Source organism: Myotis yumanensis, unplaced genomic scaffold, assembly GCF_028538775.1.
Source record: "Myotis yumanensis isolate MYYU_CA2020_CCGP unplaced genomic scaffold, mMyoYum1.0.hap1 SCAF_6, whole genome shotgun sequence".
NCBI classification, from domain to species: Eukaryota; Metazoa; Chordata; class Mammalia; order Chiroptera; family Vespertilionidae; genus Myotis; species Myotis yumanensis.
The window spans coordinates 72345328-72357526 of NW_027223757.1; the positions used below are offsets into that span (position 1 = coordinate 72345328).

The 12199-nt window shown below is 37.8% G+C and overlaps 1 protein-coding gene across 2 annotated transcripts in view; it reads right to left on the reverse strand.

Annotated features, from left to right (window-relative positions):
* Positions 1-12199, reverse strand: part of PRIM2 (DNA primase subunit 2) — a 282668-nt gene that overhangs the window by 89171 nt on the left and 181298 nt on the right. For both annotated transcript variants that reach the window (XM_070419340.1, XM_070419339.1), the window contains exons 9-10: positions 10954-11026; positions 5968-6153 (exon numbers count right to left, since the gene is read on the reverse strand). In XM_070419340.1, the coding sequence (XP_070275441.1) occupies positions 5968-6153; positions 10954-11026 (259 nt within the window). The remainder of the gene's footprint in view (positions 1-5967; positions 6154-10953; positions 11027-12199) is intronic.

Below are 12199 nucleotides of genomic sequence, written 5' to 3' on the forward strand. Positions count from 1 at the left end.
CCTTGACCGGAATCGAACCTGGGACCCTTCAGTCCGCAGGCCGACGCTCTATCCACCGAGCCAAACCGGCCTCGGCCAGATGGCTACTCTTTATATACACAGAGGGACTGAGTTAGTATATCGAATTCCTAATAAAAGATAAGTAATAGTGAGCATCAGATCCTTAAGCTGCTTCCACAATCACATTATTACTGTTCAAAAATGGTTGTAAGAGAAAATAAGAATGTGTAGACTATAACACAAAAGCTGCTTAACCTTAATAAGTATCTAGGGACATGCTCCTTTAGTATTAATACTCTGGGTGACAGTTACAAAAGCTAATGCATACAGTGTTAGATTATTTTACAATATGGACAACAAATTCCCCTCCAACTGTAAGCATAACCTGAGATAGAAAAGGATTCCAAATATTTAAAAAAAAAAAAAAAAACAGGCAGATAAATCCCTGCAACAAACAGAAGCAAAGGGAAGATGGGAGAAAGAGCCAGAAACTAATTAGGCAAATGATTCATGAAGAACGGCACTTCATTTTTAGAAAGGAGGTAGGGAAAAGGGATATTTAGTTCTAGACAATGTATCTAGGGAAGGTGGCAGTGACAAGTTACATCTAAAAAGTGCTGGAGTACTAATCCTTTCTCTGTTGCTTCAAAACTAATGGCTAAGCACCCACAATTTTTGCTTAGATGCATAAAGCAAGTTACAATGAGGACATAAGCACAAAAAGAAAGAAATCAGATATATGACCATTTGGGAAACAATAGTAAAGGAGAACTTCAGTTAAAACTGACTTTATCACCACAACATTTTTCCTGCACTGTCAGGAAATGAGCTATTCAGCAACAGTAACTGTTCCAAAGCATTCCTAGGTTTAACACCAAAGTGTTTTAGAGCTCTACAAAAAATGTCTAATATACATCCTCCATAATCACTCTTTACAAACAGTACTGAAGCCATCTATTTTCTTCATCTCTTCCGAGTATTTTTAATTGTATGTAGAATTAACAAAAAGGTACAATTATTAAACTGAAGAGAATATTTTAATAAACTAAAAGATACTTATAATATTTCATTGCAAAATATGTAAGAGATGCAACTGAGAAAAGCATGAACATGTATTTACAAATACAGACTCTAACAATAGAACACTAGACAGACACCATAAATCATATGCATAATTTATAGTCTTTTTGTCAAAATAATATATTTGCTGTAATCAATAATAAGCTAATGAATATATAGATTGCTATATATTATCTAGAAAGGTACAAATTATTTATTGATTTCCTTTTGCAATAATTTTTGAAGAAAACTTTTACAATGCAAAATAAAAATCCCATTCAAAAAATATTTTCATATACACAGGTTTAAAAATAACTAAATACTGCCCTGGCCAGTATGGCTCAGTTGATTGGGCATTGTCCCATGCACCAGGATTTTGCTGGTTTGACTCCTGGTCAAGGGCACATGCCTAGGTTGTAGGCTCGATCCCAGGTAGAGGGCATGCAGAAGGCAGCCAAATGATGTTGTAGTCTCACATCAATGTTTCTCTCTCTCTCTCTTTCATCAATAAACTATTGTGTGTGTTTTTAAATAACTAAATACATTTATACATAGGCCATCACAGATACACCTTAAAAAGGCGGGTCAGGGAAAAGGTGTACAAATCAAAGGCTTGTATTCAGAGCAAGCTTTCCCTCCTCTCACTTTCCTCTTCCCCCTCTCAGTGTACAGAACAAACCAAGCTAGATTGCTAACTCAACTTCTCTCTTTTCACTTCAGAACTACAGTCCATAAACATTTATGTACTGTGATGATTAATTCTGTGTTAACTTGAGTGGGCCAGGAGTGCCTAGACCAGTGATGGCGAACCTTTTGAGCTCAGCATGTCAGCATTTTGAAAAACCCTAACTTAACTCTGGTGCCGTGTCACATATAGAAATTTTTTGATATTTGCAACCATAGTAAAACAAAGACTTATATTTTTGATATTTATTTTATATATTTAAATGCCATTTAACAAAGAAAAATCAACCACAAAAATGAGTTTGCGTGTCATAGGTTCGCCATCACTGGCCTAGACTATGGTCGGACATTATTCTGGTGTGTCTGTGAGGGTGATTCTGGATGACAGTGACATCTGAATTGGGAGACTGGTATGACAGATCACCCTCCCTGGTGGTGGGGGGACCAAGCCAATTCTTTGAAGATACCAATAGAACAAAAAAGCTGACTCTTCAGTGAGTAACAGGGCACTTACTCCTGCCCGACTGCCTTATGCTGGACTGTGGGCTCTCCCTGCTCGCGGACTCAAGCTCAAGCTCTTCCTTGGTCTCACGTCTCCTGCACTTGAACTGGGAGTACACTAGCGCACTCCTGAGTCCCCAGCATGCTGACTGCAGACCTTGGGACTTGTCAGCCTCCATAATCACAGGAGCCATTCCTTATAATAATTCTCTTTTCATACACACCCATTCTATTGGCTCTATTCCTCTGGAAAACCCTAATACACCTACCTCCTTAATATATCAAACTCCTAATAAAATATCGGAAAACATTTTAAAGTAATAATACATAATTCCAATGACAAAGCAAGATACATGGCTTGATAAGAGTCTAATTTAAAACCCTCCCGAACCATCATTTCCTAGCATGCATTAAAACTTTAAACCTGTCTACAGTTTTCACCAGGTAATTTTATTACCTGATGAATATATACAAAGGACATAATCAGAACTATAATCAAAGATTTATGTGCTCAGGATATCGATGCAATACCATTGATGGCAGAGTCAGACAGACACAGCCATATGTCCAATATAGGGGAATGATTGACCCAATTAAATCACTTTCAAAGGATGTGCTGTCATGCAGCTAATCCAAATGATATTTTCAAAAATCACTCAGCAACACAGGGAAATGATAACAGAATGTCAGTTTTTAAAAGATGGGGACATAGTGGTGTCTAGCTATCTAGATTACAGAGGAAAGGCTAACATTTTCACAATAATTATTTCTGAATGGGGAAATGGCAGGTCTTTTTTTTGTATTTTTCATATTTTCTATAATCAGAATGTTACCTTTAACATATATATTAGAAGTCTAAAAACATTGCCCAAAATTGTGTTTAAAGAAGACCCTATTAAATGATAAATTAAGAATTTATCAATGGAAGCGGTTTTTAAACCAAATCTGTAAAAATTATAAGAGCTTTTTAGATGTTATAAAAGAATCTTGAACTTTAAAAATATATAAAGCTAGGGACATGTTATGGGCTGAAATGCACATGTTGAAGCCCTAACTCACCAAGTGACCGCATTTGGAGATACGGCATTTGAAGAGGTCCTGAAGGCTAAGTAGGGTGGTAAGGGTGGGCTCCAATCCCTTATGACTGTGTCCTTATAAGAGGAAAAGACATCAGGGAAGTGAAAGCAGAGAGAAGGCCAGGTGAGGACACAGCGAGAGGGTGGCTGATGGAAGCTGGGGAGAGAGGCTTGAGAAGAAAACAAATCCGCCCACACCATGACCTTGGACTTCCAGCCTCCAGAACTGGAGAAAATACATTCTTGTTGTTTAAAGCACCCGTCTATGCTGTATTAGCCCTAAGGGACTAATATAAGACATAATACAGTGTCATACAATGTACTTGGTAAATATTCTTGGTTTTATCATTTATCTTTACTGGGAAGAAGAAAACTAAGAAATAAACAATAAAAAATTTTACTTTGTACCAGTGTCATGGCTTTGAAGGGATAAAAAAACATATTTCCAAAATAAAATGTTATTAGCTAGCACTATTAAATAAGGAATAGGAGTGGGAATCTGAGTACTATTAATAGACTTAAAAGCAGTTCTTTTTTTTTAATCTTTATTACTGAAAATATTATATATATCCCCTCTTTCCCCCATTGTCCTCTCCAATCAGAGCAAGATAAGTATCACATGATCTCACTTATATGTGGAATCTAATGAACAACATAAACTGATGAACAAAAAAAAAAGCAGTTTTTTAATGTTTACCTAAAAATGCTCCATGATGTAACTTAGCATAATACAATAGAAAACATTTTAAATAGTTTTCAGCTTGAATGACATGACATGTGCATGTAAGTAATCAGACCTCTAGGAAAACCTGTTAATGTAATAATCTTTCAAATTCCAACTACAGAGACTGGAGAAGAAAAAACGGAAAACTTTTACACATGTATCCAAGAAGAAACTGATCACACACCAAAACAAGACATGCTGATAAATATAAAAACTGAGACACAAAAGTAGGAAATAAAGCAGAATCAAATGTCATTAAAAAACTTGAACTAGCCGAAACTGGTTTGGCTCAGTGGATAGAGCGTCGGCCTGCAGACTGAAAGGTCCCAGGTTCGATTCCGGTCAAGGGCATGTACGTTGGTTATGGGCATATCCCCAATAGGAAATGTGCAGGAGGCAGCTGATCGATGTTTCTCTCTCATCGATGTTTCTAACTCTCTATCTCTCTCCCTTCCTCTCTGTAAAAAATCAATGAAATATATTTAAAAAAAAAAAAACAAAAAAACTTGAACTAGGGGTCAGAAATAAAGCAGGTGAGTGGCTCATGGATTTGGGCGAAGCTAGCAACTTGTCGACTCTAAACACATGCTTCAAACAAGTGACCAAGCAACTGTCCACATGGACATCACCAGGCGGCCAATGCAGAAATCCAACAGACTGTGTGCCTGGAAGCAGGAGATGGAGAAGCTGTGCTCGCTCTGCAAACGAGAGCAGGAGCAGGTTGTGTACTGACCATGAACTGTTAGCATCAAACATCAGAGTCAAGCTGAAGAACAGCACCAAAGGAATCGTAGCGCCAAAATATAACGTTAACATTCCTGATGGCTTTAAAGCCCACGTAAAAGCAGGTTGCACTGTGACACTTAACTGACCAAGAACCAGAGGAACTGAAACTAGAAATATTATGGAAGAAGAATGCAAAAAAATAAAAATAAAAATTCAGAAGTAAGAAGGAAAGACAAATTGAGATGGATGACAGAAGAAACACTAAAAATTGTTAGAGGCAAGACCAGAGGCAAAAGTAAAAGGTGACAAAGCCAAGGTTAGAATCCTGAACTCCTGAACTCACTTTTTAAAAATGATCATGTAGAAATAAAGAGAATCATTACAATGTCAATATAAGGAGAGAGAAGAGAACAATGACGATGGAAAAGCAGAAACTGCTACCAGAAGATTCAAGAACTGCAAGCAGACAAAGAAGCACATTATCTGACCAGGAGAAAGTGAAGGGAAGGTGGAAACAATATGCTGAAAATCTATACAGAACAGACAAAGGGATGGCGGGAACCTTGGAAGAAGAGTCCTAGGAGGATGAACCTGTAATTCTAGAAAGTGAAGTGAAAGCTGCCTTCAAAGTATTGGGAAGAAACAAACCACCAGGGGTGGCTGGGATACCAAGAGAATTATTTCAACCCACAGACACGGAATCCGTCTGTTATACTCCGAACAAGGATATGTCAACAAATATGGAAAACAGAACAATGACTTAAAGACTGAGGACAAGACACTGTGGACATCACTCATTCGCAGGGTGGCCAGGAATCAGAGCTGACTCAGCTGCACACGCACACACGTACATTTGTATATTACATGGATATATACATTCCCACAGAAATATAACTCAGAGAGAAATTGCCACAGCTGCTGGCAGTATACCCACAGAGGAGAAGACTCTTCATTTAAGCATCAGTTTATACCTGGCCCTGCTGTTTTAACCTTCCCCTTGGAATTAACTTAACTCTCCCAATCTTTTGTTTAGTATCTATTACATTAGTACATGAGTTTCTTTTTACCTAACAGTAACTATAGACATGTTTATCTTTTAGAACTGTCAACTACATTTCAGGGGCATATTGAAAATCACACCTTTTAGTTTCAAACCAAAGTAAAATTCCAGTTACTGCTCTGGTTTTTCAAAATTACCTTGTCTGGATCCATCTTTCCTCTGATAAATTCTTGCTTCCAGAACTGCAGTGCCTGCTCCAGCGTTAAGCCAATGCCCTTCAGGAAGAGGCCATACTGCATGCGGCCCCCGTGGCGGAGATGGTGAGTGTCCCGCAAAGCTTTGTGTAACTGGCGCATGCACGGTGGGAAGGATTTGGTACAAAGCTACAAGAGAAAAAGAGTTTTTGGTTATATGAAAGACTTACCAAGTCACTCACAATATTTGTTGCAAATTCAATCTAATTAGCAAATTCAGTCTAATTGGTGTAAAAACAAAAATGATAAGGATTACTATCTTACTGAGATTACAGATGAACTTTCTTATTAATATTTTATATTGATTACATGTTGAAATTATAAATATTCTGCTTTGGGGGTTAAATAAAATATATTACAAAAATGTATTTCATCTATTTATTTAAAAATTTTAAATTAATTTTTTTCATTTGAGAAACTATAGATTCACAAGCAGTTGTAAGAAATAATACAAAGAGATATCAGATGACTAGTTTCCCCCAGAAGTAATAGCTTGCAAAACTATAGTATATTATCTCATCCAAGATGCTGACATTTTAATAATCCACCAGTCTTAGATTTCCTCAGTTGCACTTATGTGCCCATTTCTATATTTATGTAGCTTTACGTAATTTTATCACATGCAGGTTCCTGCATCCACCATCACAGTCAAGGTGCAAAACAGTTCTATCACCACAAGGATCCTTCGTACTTCCCTTTTATAACCAACCCACGGACCTTCTGCACCCTCCCTATCCTCTCAACCTGGGCAACTATGAATCTGTTCTCTAGCCCTATGATTTTGTCATTTCAGGTGTGTTATATAAACAGAATCAGATAGTATGTAATGTTTGGGGATTAGGTTTTTTTTATTCAGCATAATTCCCACAAAATTCATCTTAATTGCTGCAGATATCAGTAGCTTGTTCCTTTTTTATTGATGAGTAATATTCCACGGTATGGATGAACCACAATTTGTTTAACCTTTCACTTGCTGAAGGACACTTGGGCTATTTCATACTGTTTGGGGCTATTTCAAATAAAATGAATGTACAGGTTTTTGTGTGAACATAAGATTTCCAGAAGTAAAAATGTTCAAAAGTACAGTGGCTGAATCACAGATGAACTTTTAAAATAACCCAAATACAAAGTAACACACAAAAATAAGAGAAATGGTTCTCAAAAGAAATCCTAAAAAAAAAAAAAAAAAAAAAAGTGTTAAAGAAATCAACAGTTAAAAGAAGAAAATTATAGGTCTTTGGGTCAAACATAAACTATCATTGCCCACTTTCAATTCAACTTTTTCATTTATGGTCTTAACTGCATTCTCTCTGACTTCCTCAAATAGCCTCCTCTCAAGACAAATTCTCACCCCCTCATGTATTCCTTGGCAAGCTCAACTTTACCTGTAAACAGGAGCAGGTCTCACTTTGCTTGAGGTTGCTGCTCCCTCTAGTGGCCACCAGTTTCTTTGTCCTTTCATAGTAACAACTGAATTTTCCATCCCTAGTTCAGTCAGGTCTCTATCCTCCCTTGGCAGCACTACTGGAAAGATTTCTGTGTTCCTTCATACTATTACAAAATTATTTTTCTTAACTATTGTTCTAGTTCAATGAATATTCAACATCCTTAGTTCGAACATGCAAGATTCCCTCAACGTCTATAATGAACTACTTTTCAACTATATGTTACAAAACAAACATTTATTGGATGTTTTAGGTAACAAGAAGGTGAATAAAACATAAATCTCCCTGTAATTCAGTTAAAAAAAGAAACAGTCACTATTACATTCAATGTTATATATGTTAAACTCATATAATAAATTACATAATAAGGACTCCAACAAGGGCATAAATCAAGTGCCATGGAAGCACTGTGACAGGGAGGGGTTAGAAGGCCCAGTCTGATACTATACCATCATGAACACTTTGCTCCAGCTAGCTGGGTTATCCCATGATCACAAGTCATGTTTTGTACCTTCTCACTTTTCTCACTCCACCAACCCTGTCTGGTATAGTCTTGGCACTCCCCATGCTATCTAGCCCAAACTAAGCCATGTGGCAAGACCCAGTACAACTTCAACAGCTTGTGGCACAATTCCTTGATTACTTATTTAATCACCAAATATCTATTGAAAACTACCGTGTGTACAGTCCTGGTCAACCAGCAATGAACCAAACACCCTATCATTAAAGAAGCTATAGTCTAATGGGAGGAGATAGGCAATAAACAGACATAAATTTTTTTAAAAAAGATAATATCTGATTCCAAAAGCACTAGAAATAAAGTAGAATAATGAAGTCAAATGTAAATGGGAGAGGAATAAGTATTTCAACTTGAGTGGCCAGAGAAGCCCCTCCGAGGAGATGGCATTGCAGCTAAGACGTACAGCGTAAGTAGGATTCCAGTCCAAGAAAGATCCAAGAATACTGTTCCAGTGAAGGACACGCAAGCAAAGGTCCTGAGAAGGAATGATCTTGGTTGCTCAAGAACGAGCAAAGAGGTCCCTATGGCCAGAGCACAGTGAGTGAGCCAGAATGGAGACGATGAAATTGAAATGATAAGAACATACGGCTTTACAGGCCATAATCATGAGTTTGGATGGTAGTCTAAATGTGGTGAAACACAACAGAGGGTTGCGACCAGAAGACTGACATGACCTGATAAACAAAGAGAACTCTGGCTGTTACATAGTGAACAGACTGTACAGAGGCAGGAAGGATGTTTAAGAGATTTTGGCAGTAATCCAAAAATGGAAATGGAAAAGCTGAGGTCATCTAGGTTGGGCCAAAGTGGCACAGAGAAATGATTGTGGATATTAAGCAGACAAGGGATTATAAGGCCAGGGTACAGGGTGAATTACCAACATGGGTGTTGTGGAGGCCAAGAACAGTAAGTAACAAGGTGGTACAATAGGATCACAGGGCTTGAAAGGAGTTGGAGTTCTGACAATGGAGGCAGAGAAACAGTTTGGAAGTGGTGATGTGGACCAAGGAAGACACATCCCATAACCTAATGTAGAGTGTGGGGAGAAAAAAGCAGCTTCTACTTGAAAGAGGCTAGAGGGCAAATAGTGTCATTGAGGGAGCCAGACTTCAGTTAGAAATCTTAAGGAAACATTTAGAAAAGACATGAAGAACATTGAGGGCTGTGCTAATGACGTGAGTTAGGAAGAGATCCAGATAAGGGTGTATCTATCACCCAGCATAGGATCTGTCACACACCCTATGTGCTATGAAATGACCATCACAGCACTTAATGTAATTTATCATGATATTGCTTACTTATTATTTACTACTAGAGGCCCGGTGCATGAAATTTATGCATGAGTATGGTCCCTAGGCCTGGCTGGCGATCAGGGCCAATTGGGGCCTTCTGGCTGCTGGCTGGGGCACTCCTTCCCCAGCTGCTGGCTGCCAGCAGGGGCCTTTCTTAGTTTCGTGCCACTCCCGGTGGTCAGTGCATGTCATAGCAAGCGGTCGAACTCCCAGTCGGTCGAACTCCCGAGGGGACAATTTGTATATCGGCCTTTTATTATATGTTGTCTATCTCTCTCAAGTAAGGTCAATGAAGGAATAGGTTATTCTTGTTTTATTCACCTCTGTATCCACATCACAGTGGCTGGTATCTAACTGATGGGCTCAATATATACTCACTAAGTGAATTAATGACTATATTTCTGTATCTTCCTACAGTATCCAACCAATTTCACATTTGCTTGAATGAATATGATAGAATTAGAAATAGAATTAACTTCTAACCATTCTCATAACATAAACACAATCATTAGGCAGGAGGAAGTGTTAGAGCAGGGGTCCTCAAACTTTTTAAACAGGGGGCCAGTTCACTGTCCCTCAGACCATTGGAGGGCCGGACTATAGTTTAAAAAAAAACTATGAACAAACTCCTATGCACACTGCACATATCTTATTTTGAAGTAAAAAAACAAAACGGAAACAAATACAATATTTGTATTTGCATGTGGCCCGCGGGCCGTAGTTTGAGGACCCCTGTGTTAGAGATTTCAAATCAGCTGTATAAGGTGGGCAATCCTATTGTTATGTCTAGACATATTAACCACCAGTATTGATCATAACTTATGGCTGGTTTATTTTCCAGTTTTTTTTGTATAAAGTGGAAAATCAATTATGTGTTAAAGAGAAATCCTACAGACTATATAGTAAAGTATGCTACTCTTTCATTCTACAATGGAACCACAAAGTGGAGTTGTAATGAGCTGGCCAGTAATCTAGTGGCAACCCAAGGATGGGAGCCTATACTTAGTGTTACAGAAAAATTTCATCTTCCCGAAATTCATGGTAAAGTCTTAACCCCCAGTACCTCAGAACGTGACTGTATTTGGATTTGGGGCCTTTAAAAAAGTAAAGTTAAATGGGATCATGGGGGTGGGGCCCTGGTCTAATTCCTAAGAAGAGGAAGAGACAGCAGGGATGGGTGCACAGTGGAAAGACTATGTGGTAACACAGTGAGAAGAGCCCCACAAGAAATCAAATGTGCTAACACCTTGATCTTGGAATTCTAGCCTCCAGAACTAGGAGAAAATAAATTTCTGTTGTTTAACACACCCAGTCTGTGTTATTTTGTTACAGCCTAGCAAACAGATACATTTAGTATTTTCCATTTCTTCTTTTCTAAATGCACATGTTATTTAAATATAAATACATGAATGCCACTTAGCTATAAAAGAATTCCCCATTACACTAATTAAATCCTGTTTTCATCAGAATACAAATAATTTTCTGATTAATTATCATATTTTTATGATTTTAAACATTTTTTTATAGCAAATGGGATTTCTTTTAAAATGATTGGCAGACAGAGGAATAATATTCTCTCCCAATATTCTGACCCCAAAATCATCTTTGGTTGAAGAAAATCCGTGCTTCCTCCACTGACAAAGATCTAAATTTAAAAGGATGTGATGCTTACCGAGTCAATCTGATCCAAAGAAATCTTCCCAGCACTGCCCAGTGTACTGTAATCTTGACCAGTGTAGGAATGACTAAGGGGGAAAAAGAAAAATTATTAAGATAAGATTTGTAAGACATTTTAGATCACATCAAAGGGAATTTTTTATGCAGAAGTTAAGTCAGAATGAGAAAACATTTTATACATAAATCTTAGCAGAAACATAGCTAAGTGTTTTAAAGGCATTTAGTAGAATCCATTTAAGTAGTAACTTCCCTAAAACAGTGCAAAACTATAGTGACAGTCTGGCTCTCCCTCATGTCTAGTCTAGCATGTCACTTCCATTCTTAGAAGCATAATGCAAATTGTTAAAGTTCAAACCTCGACTGCTGATCCTTAATTAACAGCAGTCAGCACAGCAAAGGAGAAACTAGGGCTTAAATCAGGACTATGCACTAGTGGTAAGTCCCTCAGCCAATTCCTTAGACACTCTGTATCCCTGGTTCCTTATCTGTCGAATGGAGATAATAATGCCTGCTTTGCAGTGTTGACAGGAGGTCTGAATCGAAATAACTTTCCATCAAGTACCACATAGGGAATATCGTCAGTAACACTGCAGTAATTATGTATGGTGTCAGATGGGTACTAGACTTATCGGGGCGATCGCTTCATGAGGTATGTAAATGTCTAATCACTATGTGTATAACATAGTATTGTTATGTCAACTATAATTGAAAAATTTTAAAAAATTATTTAAAAAGACCTGACATATAGTAATCACTGTTTACTAAAATAAATAACATTCTATATGACATTTTAGATATGCAGAGTTATCTATATCCTGTAAATAACATCCTCACAGCCCTGACAGAGCATTTTTATTTTACATTGGACAAATGAGGAAATGGAAGCTCAGGAGTTGGAAACTTGTTAGATCAGAAAGCAAGCCCGCAGTGCAGTAAGGAACTCAGACCTTTTGACTCCCAATTCCCTACCTCTTCACATACCATAACACAATTCCCTGTAATATTATTCATAAATTAGGATTTTTAACTTGTTATGTATATACTTTTGTAATTTTTTATGTCCTTACAAAGCACCACACCCATGCCTAACTCCATAAACGGTGACTCAGATGCGGACATTCAGACACTGACACAGAGAAAACCAGCTGCTGGCTTACATAGAAAACCGCAATCAGACCATGATCTATGCAGACTCCACCAGTAAGGGGAAACCTGGAGTAAAGCATCATTGTGTCCTCCAC